This window comes from Pocillopora damicornis, chromosome 12 (genome assembly GCF_964200805.1).
Source record: "Pocillopora damicornis chromosome 12, jaPocDami1.2, whole genome shotgun sequence".
NCBI lineage: Eukaryota > Metazoa > Cnidaria > Anthozoa > Scleractinia > Pocilloporidae > Pocillopora > Pocillopora damicornis.
The window spans coordinates 12,541,819-12,558,161 of NC_142681.1; the positions used below are offsets into that span (position 1 = coordinate 12,541,819).

Below are 16,343 nucleotides of genomic sequence, written 5' to 3' on the forward strand. Positions count from 1 at the left end.
CGATTTCATAATATGAGTGCGGCAAGCGATTGGGTGTGCGTGTGTGAACGTTGTTAAGTAAATGTTGATTGATCAAAGCAAAACAAAAAGTCACAAGACATCTGGTCAGTTTTCTACAATTCTCTTCCACCCATCTCAGTTCATTTGATCTTTCCTTACCTCATTTTATCACACACATTCTTCCTCGATCAGCATCTCATCATATCTTACTCAGCTCTAAACTAAATTTAACCAATACTACCCACCCTAACAGTCTTAGCACACAAAACCCGGCCCCATTTTAACCCACCTAATCCAACCATACCTCACCCACAGTACCCATCTCTCTGTCTGCATTTCTCCATCTTACTTCCCCCCATCCCAACTCGCCCTACCCCAATCATCGATCACGACGTGGCTATCCGTTTCAGCAGTAGCATTCTATTTTTATTGCCTAATAAATGAAGACTCGTAACATGAAATACGAATCAATACCTAAATTTAGTTCGTTCGCATCCCTGTGGTTGTGGAATGCGATAAAAGAAAGAAACACACATACACATGCGCTCTTTCTGTCGGGTATTCTGAGGGTTAGTGAGTTGTAGGGTTATCTATAGATATATTTACCTCCGTCCATGGGATAAATCCTGAAAAATTGGAAATCAATCTTAAAAATCGGCTGATTTAATATCAGAGGGGAATTAAAATGTCATTTTCCAGAATCTAATTTGGTTTTTTTTAGCTTCTTGTGTGTACTTTGCACCTTAGGATAAAATACTATTTCCCAGGCTTCCCCAACACGTGCAGTCCAGTCAAGAGCATTATATGGATCAGGAAATTCTGTAGTTAATCTTCCTCCAAATGTATTTTCAATCCTCCTCTTTGTCAACTCTACATTGTCGTTTCGTTCTCGAAATCTCTGCTACAATGTTCGTAAAAATCTGCTCCATCAAATTAAGTGTTCAGGACTTACAATAAAAATATTATCTTAGTTTCCTTTCCTGTGGATAACGCAAAAGTTCGCCTAGAATTTTAAGCGACCCCTTTCCATGTGGTCTATGACGTCACCTATGCACGCAACATCTGTCAAAAGACGTCACGAGAGAAACATCTGTGAAAAAGAAATATATGAAATCCTAACACGACCAATAGCAGTTCCGCAGTGAAATTTACCTAATTAGTAACTGGTGTGAAAATAATCTAATGATTAATTGGTTCTCGGGGATAGGGTCATTAATATTTGCATAAATTAAACCATTATTAGAGACATCTCTCGGAAGGCCCTTATATGTATATTATCAGTCTGCTAAACGAAAACAAAAAAAAAAAAAAAGCGCACGGATATTTCCTCGAGGCTTGAAATAACGCAACAGCCGATTATCCTTCAAAGTCACTGCAGTGATCCATTGAGAGCGGGCTGTGGCACAACCATCGCAGTGTCATTCAATATACTCCCGGGCACCTGCGAGTTTCGTTCCGTTGTTATCGAAATATCTTCCGGCAGCACCGGTGTGATTTGCAAATTTCGTTGATATTATTGAAGTTTTGAAGCTTACAAGACGATCTTTGATGGGCTGATAAACGCCATTTTCAGTTCGATGGTTGCTACGAGCTACAGCAACCAATTCAGATTTTCGACGCTTTTCGCTAGGTTATTTTATCTGTCAATTCTTCAGGTCGTTTCAGAGGTAAATCCGAGGTGATAAAAGCGACTGCACAAGCTAAGACAATTCGTAGCGCGGAAAGTCGGTTATTGGCAGAAGTTTTCTCATTGATTACGGTGGTTTTAAATCGACTCGCTAATTAGTGGTGGCCGATTACATATCATCTTCGACAAAGTTTCGCAGCAATCATGCAAGCAAACCGGCTCGTGGACTGCACATTAGTCAAAGTGAACCAGGGATTTCAAGAAAAAATACGGGGAATTTAGACTTCCAATAGCGCCTTTATTTGTCATGGAGGCGTTACATCTGATCCATAAACTTGTCCCTGGTCGCCAAAGGAGGTATCGTCTCAGTTCACATGGGTTAAATCGAAGTGTAGACAGCATCCTGGATGGCCTTGATGGTTCGAAACGACGAGCATCATATCCGGCAAACTCTGAGGTAAATATGTTATTTTCTTTTTCTGCTAAAGAGTCACTGATATTGCAGTTCAAGTATATGATTGTCATATGTAGAATACTCCGCTGAAAGTCGAATTTAAACGCGATGGCTTTTATGATGGTTTGCTTGGTAAAAACTAAACCACACGAAAAGTTATGAAAATCGGATTTCAGACGAGGGGCTTTTAATCTTGTAAGTTATTTGTCTTGTTGCCATTCTGTTATAATTTCAGTTTCCAAAATCTTAAAATATGATATGCATTTTTCAAGCATGATATCTATTACTCTGAATTGGTTTTGCGTCTGTCGGCTGGTTAATTTGAACGGATTATGGTTGGTCTTATCAAACGCGATTAAGAAAACTCGCTTCCCTGTGAAAAGTCAAGATTTTTATCATCTTTATAGTGGAGTGCAAGCAGATATTCGCACGCTGGTGATGAATCGTTTATTGAATTTTCTTGTGCGTATCTATGCGCTGTAATATACAACATCAGGAAAAGAACAAGCCTGATGAAGTGGGCGTTGAATTTACCTATGTCATACTCAGAAATAAAAACCACAAACTGAATGCGAAAAAAAAATTAGAACGTCATCATATTGTAGATATTACAAAATTGTTCCATATTGATCACCACCAAAATGGAAAAACATTAACTTCGGGCCAAATTTATAACCAGATAGATGAAATTATTCATTGCCGTGAGTCTTTCCCTTGGAAGAAAACTATTTTTTGTTGCAATTTATGATAAGCAGGAAAGTGCACTACCAGTGAGTCTGATGTTTGAAATTTTTCGATGAAAATTGAGTAATATGAACTCGGTAAATGACCACACACAGAGAAAACTTTAAACTATTATGCATTTCACTTTATGATGATGTATATCTCCAGCGGTTTGAACGCATCAAACTGAACTCAGACGGAAGTCTTTGAATAGAACAGGTGGCCGTGAACTCGTCTTTGAACATGGCGTGCGCATTTACATCCAAACGATTCTATTGCCAAAAAATTGGATTCAGTGCTAAAAATATTTTTCAAGTCGTTGAATCGATGCTAGTGCACAATTTGAAACTTCGTGTTCAAACACTGAGATCAATCGACAAAGGAATCAGCTCTGAAATTTTTGATAATAAAACTGCTCGGTTCTGCCTTGTAATTTATTGATATTCTTTGTTGATATTCTAATGATGTGCCCTCTGCTTACTTATGCGGTCCTGACAATGAAGTTGTGGTTTTCAAACTTCCCAAAACCCATCGATCATTTCATTCGCGTCTTTTTAATCTGTTACCTCAGGGCGATGTTAGGTTTCCTATAAATTTAGGTTCTTTGGTCGCTAGCATAGTAAGTCAGTTGAATTCTCAATGGTCACGATTCACCCACAGTAAAACAAACTTTACTTCAATCGTTGGAGAAAAAAAAATATAGGGCATTTCGGACAATTTACTTCGACGATCGAAACTAAATAAAGCTGGCCTCTAGCCAGCCTTTTTTTGGAAAATCCACAATATTTCCGTTGTTTAACATGCCCAAACAAGCGAATACTTTCTATTCATCATTTTACGTATTGTGTTTGTGGTAGCACCTGCGTAGAGATTTTCGGTATATATTGGAGCCGTTTCAAATTAGAAGCTGATATTAGCGCCGAGGCTCAGACGGACCGATCATGATTGCGCGGCAAAGAGTCTTCAGACGATCACAAGCGTTTTCATTATTTCATTACCATTGTTTTTTAATACCACTGCGATCTTCTTTTGTTAAAATGTATTTTTTAATTGACTAACTAATATTGTGATCAGTTTTCTCCCATAGTCAACGCGCTTGTGGTCATTAAAAAATTCTGTAGAACTTCTTGAGGTTAAGATGCCATATTGATCTACACATCCCCGTTGATTTGAAGTAAAATTAAATAAATAAATACATGAAAATCAGCGAGCGACTCTGAATCCGTTCAGACGTTAAACGCACATTATGCTACAATTAAAGGTGTTTTAAGCGGCTGAAGTGTCACTATGGTAACTCACTGCGTCGGAAATGATATTTGAACGATTCATATACTTTTTAGTTGTGATTATAGATGAAAGCATAGGAAAGGAAAAACTCTAATAGAAGGCGCTGAAAAAGTAGGAGACACTTTTCAACTTCCTTAGCTGCGTTTAAGATGTGCAAGAGCACCTTTATTTTGTTTAACACTGCTCTGAGCGAGTTGAAAAGCTCAGGTGAAAGTTGATTTGGCCATTATGAGACCAAACGTTGAATATACAGCTGTGTCACGATCGAATCGATACAAAAGCTATGCTCGAAAATACCAGTCGGTTGCAGTGTAATCGCTGCAACCATTTCCTCGATCAACTACAGTTGTGAAAAGATCTGCAAATCAGTAAATCAGCAATTTCAGGGGTTAGAAAATTATTTTATTTGGAGTTTGAGGCTTATCGAAGCCTCTATTAATAACAACGGAATCAAGAACCCCAGACTGAAAACAACGGAAGTATATGCTCAAAAATTGCATCAGCTTACGTAAACGGTTTGAACCGTATTGAATTTGCTTATCATTGGACAGGTTAGGTCGGGAATTCGAAATTGCTGTGAATGACATCATCTATTGTTATTTTATTGTTTGAAAGTCTAAATATAACTATTTAAATTTAGGATTATAAGGCTAAATATACTTCCGATATCCGTTGCAATAATTCTATAGGGGGGGGGGGGACCCGACGATGGTTCCCTCCCCCTGACCCTTGAATACAACAAATTGGGGGATTGGGGTTCTTTTCACTTTATCAAGACTGCTCTACCTGGGTTCGATTTACTTGACCTGAGGTAGAGCGCTAGAGTAAATTAGGGTGAAGGGGGGGGGGGGGAGGGTTGAAATAAGATCTAGAGTGCCCTGTGGGGCTCAGCCTACGAGTTTTATTAAGCCAGAAGTCCCATACAGAACGAGTAGTTTCACAGACAGGCAGGGGAAGCTGTAGACGGGTGCGAGGTTAAATCCTGTATTCAAACAATCTGACAGTATGAACAAGCTTATCAGTGAGTGACCTACGAGTTAAGCTACCCCCTCTCCCCGCTTCCCGACTGAAATATATGTCTACATTTATTCTCACCGGTGGCAGTGAAACCTGTCCTAGGTATATTTTTAGAAATGACGGATGAAAAAGCTGCTTTTACCGCGTGACATCCACTTTTCAAGGCTTAATGAGCTCAAGTTTCCGGATCGTGCCAAAGTTATTTTGATGATGAAGGAAAAAGGTCACAAACCTAACTTCGAGTAAATTTATGACGCTGCTAAGGAATTATAACGCGCTTTCTTCTTAACCTGAGGGGATCATTTTAAAAGGAGGTAGGGAGAGCTCCTATGGAGAAACTTTTTTCTCAGTATTCAAGAAAGGAACTTACTAAGCGTCGCGTAGACGAAAATACTGTCACCCTTTCAATTTGCCTTGACCTTGTCATAAATGCACTCTCCCTCCCCTCCCCCTGGCTTTTTCTGCATCACGTGCCTTGAGCCCAGTGTCTCGTTAGGTCGTATTCGAAAAGTTTTATCGATGAAATCATGGAGGAAAGGAACTAGTATTCCCGGGACGAAAATGATTCTCTATCAGGCTGTACGACAGCACTACTCACTAAAATTTTGTGATCTATTTCTCTCCTATCTGCAAACATAAGCTGCGGGCAATCAAAAGACTGAAAACAGTCAAAATGTCCACCAACGGACTGACGGTCTCGAAGGTACTCGAGCAGATCCAACTTGTGCAGGGTATGATTGACATAAACGCCTCCAGCTTAAACAGTCTTCGAACACAGTTTTCCACCAACAGCGACTTGATCCAGCAGGAAATTCGCACGTTAGAGGTAAACTTATTAACTTTTACGATTATGTTCAGGGTGTTTGGAGATCTTTTGGAAGAGGTTCATTTTACGGCAGTCGATCGCCAGATTGAGAATAACAAAATTGGCGTGCGTCGAACGTTTTAAGCTCAAGATCTATATTATATTGATGCCAGACATTCCGCCTACGTAAAACCGAAAAACTAGTTTCTCAAGAATTAATTTATACTTTAACTTTCAAGTGTATGCTATTATGTAAGACTGTAAAAGTGTTTATCGTTCTTGACGTACCGGTGTTCAGATCTTCGACATGTTTGCTGTTTGATTCTGTTTCCTACGTGACTTTAAGAGTAGCTGTTTTTATTGATGTTTACGTTATAGCGAATCTTGACACGAAATCTTGGGCACTCATTCGCGGTTGCCTGAGCAAACGTTTGACAATCGCCTACGCAGCATATTAAACACAGAAATGACCCTTTTCTTGTCGCGCTGGATTATAAGTGATCCGTGCATTAGTATTAAATACTCGTTCGCGCCTCGATCATGTCTTCGGAGACACAAGTTCCATTAACTACTTTAAAGATTTGAAGATATTGGCTGCAAGATTAAATTAAGTTTTTCTTGCGGCAACCGTTTCTGTAAAAACAACTATTCTGTCACCGGAAAAATTTTTTTTCGTAACTATGTCTGTAGAGAACTGGCTTTAAATTGGATCATGAAAATTCATAATCTTAGATTGAACATATTATAATAATTCCCGTGGAAATCAATTGAATGAGCGAAGAATTTAAATTTAACACCTGTATCAGCGATAAAAGGCTTTTTAATGCTATTTTCACTATATGTTACCACCGTTACATTTTTAAATTTTATTCATTTTTTTTAAGGGAAAGCTTGTTAAACTGTTTTCGAGGCAGTTAGTTGCAAAGCAGAAGTGCACTGAAGATTGGAATGACTGTGAAAAACTCCGTTATTATCCTAAACTAGAACAATGGCTGCAGGTGGTAGGAATCAACGAAGAAGCAATTAAGGTATATTTGTTTTGTCTTGTCATTCCCTCACATGTAAAATCAAAAGCCTCACTGTCATTGTGTGCACAATGTTTGTATCACCCCACCCCTACTTGAACTTTTTTTTGCCATCTGATTCTGTGAAAGATAATATTGAAATTGTAAGGAATTGCTTTAAATTTTGTGTTTGTGGCCAAAAATATTTTTAAGAATGTAACATGGAAGTTAGTGTTATCATAACATACATTTGCAAAAGGAAAGGTATCTTATTTTAGAACAAGGCCAAGAGTTTTAAATATTTATCTATGTTGGCTGGATTGTGTGTTTACATTTTGTAAGCACCAGTGTCCTGTGCTATTTTGTAGGTGTGTTGGGAAAAAATAGCATCTTGAGAAGATGTACCTCTTTGCCCTATGATTATATAGGAGTGTTGATCACAGAATCTGATTATAAGGACTTTTTCCATGTTTACACAGCTTCATATTAACATAAAAGATGGGAAAATGCAAGATGCGTTTAGATAAGGCAATGTCAAAATGGGAAAAGAGTCCTCTTTTTATCAAACTATTTCTCAAAACCTTTGCCTTGTATTAACTAATTTCTTACAGTAACTAAAATGAAAGAAAATGGAAATTTATAAAAATGGAAATTTACAAATTTAGCATGAAAACATCATTTGAAAGAAATATACATATATATATATATATATATATAAATTTTTTTTTTGTCACTTACTTATATTCACCTTATTTGTATTCACATGTTACCTATAGTTCTTTATTTGCCTTTAACTCCTTTAACCCTTCTCAGTTTACAATTTAGACCTTTGTTGTATTACGTAACCTCAATCTTAAAATTTCTATTTTATATATAAGTCGCAATCATTGTAAATAGTGTTTTAGTTTTTAATTACTGAAAAAGGCCAAATGGCTGAAACGCCATGCATTAAACTCGTCCAGAACAGTCAAGAGTTGGCCTCTTCCTTACGTTCTTATAGTACACTTAAATTGCATTAATATTTTTACCTTTATTGTAGTGTTTCTGTTACATGTAGTATGTGTGTAGTGATTAGTTGATTTAGTGGGCTAAATTACTCTGTATAGCTTGCTAAATTCAAAAATTTGTATGAACTGAAATCTTCTCCTTCGATTTAAATCCAGGGATATATTGTATGATAAATATCTATCACTCTGACAAAGGGCTAACACTTGAAATGTCAGGTTTTTTGCTCTTTACAATGGCCAGTTTATGTTTTCAACTCAGTTGTTAACACTAAATTACCAAATATCTTACTTGTTTCATTTTCTCAGTCTGTACTGTAAGTTGTGGGATTAGGGTTTTTCCTTGTAGATGCACAAGCAGACTATACTATGTGTTTGTGGTTAATAGTTGTTATCATGAGGTGAACACAATCTATGAGGGTAGTGAATAAAGCTCTGAAAATGGCTTATTTAAATTATGTCTGTGTCATGCAGGCTGTTTCAACAATACAATGCAGCAACTTTTTATAGCAACCCACCACAGTTCAAAAACTAAACCAAGCACTGATTGGTAAATTTGAAACGGTCTGTATACTTGGAATTCCTTTGATGGCTGAGTTTGGCATCAACTGTATTTAGAAAGCTATATTCTTCATTTCAGCATCAATTTTCTCGGAAAATGTGGAGCAATGAAGCTCAAATTTGGAAAAGAGATAGAGCAACATCTCATCCATCAACAAGCCAGTTAGGAGAGATTTTCACTAGTTTGGCATTAATTCCAATTTGAAGTGGAGGAGGTCACAGCTGGCAGCCAAAAGTGGCTAGCCTTGTCTCCTTTCCTTTCTTAACTGCCTCCAGCAAAAAGTAATTTATAGAAAGATGCTTCAAACAGCCCACGAAGGTGACAAAAAACCATAAATGAGTTGATTAACACTTTATTTAACTTTATTAAGATATTCAGACAGAGGTTTAATTTAAATATGCAATTTTCAGAGCTTTACTCATAACCCTCCTAGATTTTTTTTGTATCATGTCAACAATTGTTAACCTCAAACACATAGTGAGGTCTGCCTGTAGTAGACGTATGGCCCATGTGCTTTGTGCCGGGGCTATAAATCCGAGTGGATAAAGCTTGGTCTATAACTTACGACATGAACCTCAAACTCAGGGAATAAGAGGTTGTATTTTCTTTCAAATTGACAGAATTTAGAGGAGAAGTGCAGCACAGTGGAAGGTCTTTTGTCTTTGTCTGATGAGAAAGTAAAAGCAATGCTGGAGAATTATGCTGAAGGACAAGAAGAAAGTAGAAGGTTAATTGCAGCTCTAAAACATCTTCAGGCATATACAGGTAACAGTCATGTACTTCAACCCAAGTAGTTGAAGAAATGCTGAATTTTCCATTCAAGAAAACTGAAGTTCCAGTTTGACTTCTTGAGATTTTTGCCACCCTCATAGAGCAAATCTCAGAACCTAGAATTCAAAGTTAACCCTTTAACTCTCAGAAGTTATTAACATGAAACTTCTCCTCCATACATTAATCAGCAAACAGGTAATGTGAATCTTCAAACTTGTCAGGCAGAAGCTGCTACCTAGATCTAGCACTAGGTTCTCATAACTAATTTAAAAGGAGGTGTGTAGCAGTTAGAGGGGAGAATTAACAATCAGATCTTGGGAGTGAAAGAGTTAAGAGGTCATCAGATTCCTTGGGAGGATTGTGTCCATATGTTGATAATGACCATTAAGAAACATTATTTCAGAACTTTTGTTCTGATTAATGAAAAGAAATAATTGATCATCAAACTCACCTCTTCCCCTTCCCTTGTTCAAGGGATGTGTCTAATTTGTTTGAGGAAAAGCTACAATTAATAACACTTTATTACTTACTGCCATTTGAGCCAATTTGCACTGCCAGAAAATCAATTGTAAATGGAACAAAATATCTGGAATTTCAAAATTTCTGGATTCAAAGACAAGCTCTGAACATTTTCCTCAATTTTCTGAATTGTCTTGATTCCTAAAAATTTTCTTATCTGTAGGTTATCCCTTAATTCCCAAGATCTGATTGTTGATTCTCCTTTCCAGCTGCAACATGTTTCCATGCAAATTAGTTGAGAATTTGGCATAAGATCAAGGTAACAACTGCGACCTGATACAGTACTACTCAAAAGAAAGTTGAAAGTCTCTTGAAACTTGATCTTTGATACTCAATTCTCAAAAACTTCGAGGATCAAGAGTCGAGTGAGGTTTGATCATTTGATCAAATTCCGTTTTTCATATCAGGAAAGCTAGAAAGTGGCTTGTTGTGAGCTTGAGTCTTGTTGCATACATGCAAGTAGCTTCTGTGTTACAAAGCCACATGTCAAGTGTTTTGTCATAAGATGTTGTTTTGCAAGCAGGAATGGAATCATGTCCTCAGAACTGCAATGGAGATCCTCGAAAAGTTCTTTGAACATGTCAATCCTTGATTTTTCTCAATAGTTTCTCACTAGTTTTGAGGATTGAGGATTAGGTTTTGAGTCATGACTGAGTGGTACTGTAAGTCTGGGTATCCTCATTACCTGGTTTAAACAATCTTCTGTGAGTCAAACAAGCACTTTTCACTCAACTAATTTATTCTTGTTTTCTTGTCACCATATTCCCACTGATAGTGTTGCACCATTTTCTGTATGTAAACCCACACACAACCCACAATTCCTCCAATCACTCTGACAAAGGGCTAATGCTCAAAACATCAGTTAAATTACCCTGTTATATAATATTTGAACTCAGAGGTTGCTTGCACATAATTATATCATGCAGCAGTCCTGTGCTATAAGGGACCTAAAATCATGTAAAATTTTGTTTTTGTCCCACTTTAGAGCGACAGAAACAGGGTCACAAAGACAGCACTTCAGATATATATTGGGATTCCTGGGATACAGGAAAGACAAGGGAAAAGAGCCTCTCTATCAGCCCCTCTGAGCGTTCGTCACGTTCCTCTGTCACTTTGGACAGTGATGTACCCCTGTCATCACCAAGCTCAGATGCTGACACTGAAGGTTCCCGACTGTCAACACTATCTGCAAGTGATACTGATAGTACTCTGAGTCCTAAGCACATCGGTAATTCACAACCAGCTTATTTCAGTATGATCAAGAGAAGTGTATCTGATGATGCAAATTTAGGTAAGGATAATTAAAAGAAGCAACCTTTTAACTCCCATGAGTGACCAAGACAGAATTTCTCCTTACAATATCAATACAGTATCAAAACAGACAAGTGATGAGAACGACTAAAAATATAAATTAGAGAAATGCAAGTCGATCCAATACCAAATTCTCAAATGTTACATCATAAGAATTAAATGGCAGTCAGTAAGGAGAATTGCTGATGAGATCATGGTTGGGATGATGATGGAATTTAAGGTCTTAATGGCTGGTTTTCAAAAGTGACTGAGTTAGGAATCCAAGTTGGAGTCATACGATCCCTTAACCCTTTAACTCCCAAGATCTCGTTAGTAATTCTCCTTACTGTCTGCCATACAGTTCTTGTGATATTAGTTTTGAGAATTTGGTATTGGATCAACTATTAAGCCTCTAACTGATATTTTTCTTTATTCTCATCACTTGCCTGCTCGATATTGTATTGATATTGTAAGAAGAAATTCCTTCTTGGTCACTAATTATTTAGTTCTAAACTTCTTGGCAGTCTGGTTTTCATAATTAACCCTTTTTGACCCCCAGAGTGACCAATGTCTAAGTTCTCCTTACAACATCACCCCTAAATCAAACATTAAGGTCGCAAGAATAAAGGAAATGACCACCTTTCAGATAAGCCCATGATTGTTAAACAAATTCTCCTTGTCAGCACCTTAGGAAAGGTACAGAGAAAAGTATGGAGAATATGCATACTGATGTTGAGGTGTAAAGGGTTAACCATCTTCAAATTTTGAAGATGAATGGCTAGTTACAATAATCAGAGAAAGTTAAACTAGGGAAGAACTAGGCTTTTACCTTGATGTTAAGCTGGCTTATTATTCATATCCCTAAATAACCTTAGTTACTGTCAGTTCTTCGGAGAGCTTTAGCTAACTTGACCTGAAATCCACCAAGCATAAAATAGCAATATTTCAGTTTAGGGGGATTCCCATTTGTTTAAAATGCTTGTCAGGACCTTAAAAAAAAGTGGAGAGAGTGCACAATGCATAATCACATGTATCACTGTCTAGAATAATTTTACTTAGGGGCTTGTCATTTTTTGTTGTCAGAAGGGGGAGGGGGCAGAGTGAGGGGTGGGGGGGGGGGGTCCAAGACGATTTTGGTTGTATGAGGACAAAATTTACTTGATCCCTCCACAAGGCTCTGTAGTTTCCTAATGATTCCCTCATTGGCAATCAATTTTTAATAGCCTTTCACTTTGCTAGAGACAAGTTATCCCCACCACTGTTTCTTCTAGTCTCTAATACATGGTAGACTTTTAGGACTGAAATAATACTTCCCTCTTAATGGTAATTTTATGTAATTTTATTTCACAGGGAACAGAATATTTGTGAACAATAATGAGAATCCATATTTGAATTGTGGTAAAAAACGAGGAGGAAAGCTGGAACCTGTCACTCCTCTTACAATTAATATTCCTAAAAGTAGAAGTGGAGACATCTCACTACATTCCCAGTCTGATTCTGAGTCGGATCATAATCTAAGTAAGTTCATCAGCATTGGTAATTATCGTGATATTTAAATGTAGTTGTACTCACTAGTGGGGAGGTTTTGTTTGAATGCTTGTTTGATTATCAATAGCAAAGCCTCTACACTATGCCAAAGTCTTATTGAGCATAAGACTTGGGCAAACAAATTCAATCTCGGGCTCTTACACTGAAACTATAATTCTTAGGCATATACATTGAAAGTTCCTAATTTTAACTGTTGATTTTGAGATAGCAAACTGCTGCTTTAGTTAAGTTCCTTTAAACTTACTGTTACTCTTCTTAAGATATTTTACTCCTTGTTTCCTTTGTAGTTGCTTTTAAAACTTTCCAACAGTGAAAATTTGTGCTACAAATGAATGTACATCTTAGTAACTTCATTTTCTCTCACTTTCTGAGGATATGTACCCTTCCACCCTCCCCTCCCCTAATAGAAAAACAAATTGTAAGAGTCTTAGGAAATGCATAAAGAATAGTATGGAAAATAATTATGCATTCTTATGTTAGGGTGTAAAGTCTTCATGCACCAAACATACAGTCTTGTACTACATGTAACTGTGTAACCTGTTAGCCAATCTATGGCCATAAACAAGGTGTCTTCATGTTGACGTTGTCACCACAGTGTTAGTTAATCTGTGATATTCATCATCCACCAGGTTCCCATGCAATAAATAATTCTCCATCAAGGATTACTCACTATGGGATGGGACATACAATCAGTCACAGGTAAACAAAATATCTATTATCCTTTTGAACCCAAAGAGAGACTAGCATCTCACTTTTCCTTACAATATCAGCCCTGAATCAAAGATTAGGGTCAAGAGATTAAAAGAAAATGATTACCATCTAAAACAGCTCTTGATTATTAAACAAATTCTCCTTGTCAGCACCTTAGGAAATGTATAGAAAATAGTATGGAGAATATGCATACTGATGTTAGAATGTTGAGGATTAACCAGATACATATTTGTATGCACTCAGGCAGCCATGATGGTAAAATCCAGACATATTCTTCATGCAATTCTGAAAGGTGCAGGAAGTATTTCACTTCAAAATTTTTTTACCCAGTTGAAAGGCATCTGGAAAGCATTTGACAAGGAAATGAAAAATGCTATGCCTCTTTTACAAGGTTTTTGCATGCTTTTCAATTAGTCCTTAAAAGCAGAATATGCAAAGAGTACATTTTAAGCAAGCACTGAGAGCTGTAAACCAACAATACTCAACAGGTTAAAGTCATGTCTCCTACTGAGTGCCTAAGGTATGAGTCCTTCAGTTAACCTTTTGACTCTTAAAAGAGTGACTAGCATTTATTTTCTCCTTACAATATCAGCCCTGAATCACGCATTAAGGTTAAAAGAATAAAATTAATGATTGCTAACTAAGGAAGCTCTGGATTGTTAAACAAATTCTCCTTGTCCGCACCTTTGTAAATGTAGATAGAGCAATAGGGAGAATATGCATACTGATATCAGGATGTGATACAACTGATACATGTATTTTCACCAATGTTCTCAGTGTGACAGATTATAGCATATTTTCTTCCTTTCTGATCAGGTTTTCACAAAAGGCATTTATGGTTAGTCTGGCTTGTGATCACTGCCATAAACTTCTTTTGGTTGGTGTAAAATGCAAATACTGCAAGTGAGTATGAAAAATGTTTTTTCTTTTTGTTTTCTTTTTTAAGTAATTTATTTATTTGTTAATTTATCATTTTCCATTCAAGTAATTGTGTGTATAATTATTATCCCAGTCAAAAGTAAAATGTGAAATAGTTCACTTTGTTAAGCTGTTACTTCTTTCTCACTTTGAAGGCTCAAATTTCACAAGAAATGTGCAAAAAAGGCCACTGCTTCCTGTGGGCTTCCTAAAGGGTGTAGTGACTTTTTCACTGCTCAAGTGCGACGAGGTGAGTTCTCCTTATCAGGCCACGACCTATATGTTGTTTTCTATTCATGGCAAGAAATATTAAGAAAATAAGATATGCTGTAAGTAAGTTGGGTGCTGAATGTATTTTCGAAGCCGCTTGGTACTTTGTTGAATATGGAATGTAAAATTTCGTAGCGCGGTTAAGGTGATTCCTCAAAAAAAGAAGTTGTCGAACAATTTTTTTAAACTTTTCTTACATGTTTCCTACCACTGACTGTTTCGAAAAATACAATAAGTAAAGATAGGTCTCCGTGCTAGTTTAAGAGATATGACTGGACAAACCTACCCCGTTATGCCTTTATTGGCGTTAATCAGCGCGTCATTTAATGGGTTCCTGGTACATTTTGCGGTAGCTGGAAGCTCGTATTTAGGGTAACAATTACAAAAAACTTGATAGGCAGCAATTCTCTAGCGTATGGAACAATTTGTTATACAATTTGTGGAAAAATTACGCAATTTCAAACGACATGGACTCAAAACGTTCCTTAAGTCGTTGTTTTTAAGGTTACGATTTGCATCATCGAATGACGGGCTTCGTGAATGCTTTTAACCAATGATATCCTTTTTTCCCTTCGATGATTTTATTTTCTTTCTCCAATTTGAAGGGGATAATTTGCACACCAAAATTATGCAATGAAAAACGTAGATCAACTTGCTCGTTCACGAGCCAAAGACCATCGTACCTCTTTGCTTGGTCCATTTATTGAAACACAATACCGTGTTCTCGGGATGCGCGCGCGCTCATTCCCCAGATTACGTGATTTTTATGTGCAGTACAGGATGCACAGTGCAATACTGAGAAACCACCTTAAGTAAATTATGAGACCAGAATATACAGTTTGTTTCATTGCAGAGGATCGGGACTGTTCATGTATTTGGACGGTGAAGTTTTTCACCAGAAACAAAACACATTTCTTGGTCTGTTCTTAGCCCTTTCCTAATTTAGAATGGTATTGGTCAAATAGAAATCTAACAAAATTGATATTATTTTTTTGGTGCAAACAGCTTTAAATTACCGTTCTTTACCCATGACGCGGTCTCATGTGAAGAGAACAAACTCTGAACCATCGAGCATCGCCCTTCAAGTAGATCTACCCGAGCAGAGATTCAACCAGAATCGTAGCCATGGTGATCTGCATACAGTAGACCCGAAATCTTGGACACCTGTTCCAAACGAAACACCAAAAGGAGTTGACTCCTGTTCCACGTCATCATCAACCTCATCACCACCTTCTTCGCCTCTTCCGGCGGCATCAGCTAATGTTAGTCTGTCTGCACAAGAAGAACTTGACCAGTTTCCAGAGTCGCACTTCTCTTTCACTGGTAAATAAAACAATTATACTCACAGGTATCACAAGCATCCAGGAATATTGCAGCTCTGCTTTGATGCGATGACAACCCACTGCAGGTTGCTGCCCACTCAGTACTTTATTGTCTAAACTCTTGAGTGGAGAGAGGCACTGTAAGCTTAAAGAAAGCAGTGCAATTTCCTAGCTAGGGTGTTCGAGATTGCACGTGTATTAAACTGAAGACTGAGGAAAAGTCTTTTTGTAAACAGGATACTTGGTTGAAATTGTTTCTAAATTTATATAATTCTTGTGAATTTGTGTTTCCTTACCCCAGAGAAGTGCCTTAATGTAGAGAATGAACAAAGCTTTTTCTCAAGCATTGGGTTGCTATCAAGACTAGTCTGAAATTGTTTGCTGTGTAATGGTTAATGACACTGTATGGTGTATATTGCAGCTGCATTGTCCGAGACCTAAAAACTTTTTCGTTTTGAAATCCATAAAATTGTCTTTAGTTTGAGTTTTCTCTTAACAACTTACTCATGTG

At 37.3% G+C, this 16,343-nt stretch overlaps 1 protein-coding gene across 3 annotated transcripts in view; it reads left to right on the forward strand.

Moving 5' to 3' along the window:
- The window catches only part of LOC113684409 (kinase suppressor of Ras 1), a 27,355-nt gene continuing 11,012 nt past the window's right edge, over positions 1 to 16,343 (forward strand). Inside the window, exons 1-10 of one of the 3 annotated variants that reach the window (XM_027201778.2) lie at positions 1 to 2,084; positions 5,749 to 5,934; positions 6,798 to 6,941; positions 9,104 to 9,248; positions 10,759 to 11,064; positions 12,414 to 12,581; positions 13,241 to 13,310; positions 14,139 to 14,225; positions 14,396 to 14,490; positions 15,516 to 15,833. In XM_027201778.2, the coding sequence (XP_027057579.2) occupies positions 1,935 to 2,084; positions 5,749 to 5,934; positions 6,798 to 6,941; positions 9,104 to 9,248; positions 10,759 to 11,064; positions 12,414 to 12,581; positions 13,241 to 13,310; positions 14,139 to 14,225; positions 14,396 to 14,490; positions 15,516 to 15,833 (1,669 nt within the window). In that variant the 5' untranslated portion in view covers positions 1 to 1,934. Of the gene's footprint in view, positions 2,085 to 5,179; positions 5,423 to 5,748; positions 5,935 to 6,797; positions 6,942 to 9,103; positions 9,249 to 10,758; positions 11,065 to 12,413; positions 12,582 to 13,240; positions 13,311 to 14,138; positions 14,226 to 14,395; positions 14,491 to 15,515; positions 15,834 to 16,343 lie in introns of those variants that run through there. The other 2 variants (XM_027201780.2, XM_089189330.1) reach the window with 2 other exon arrangements.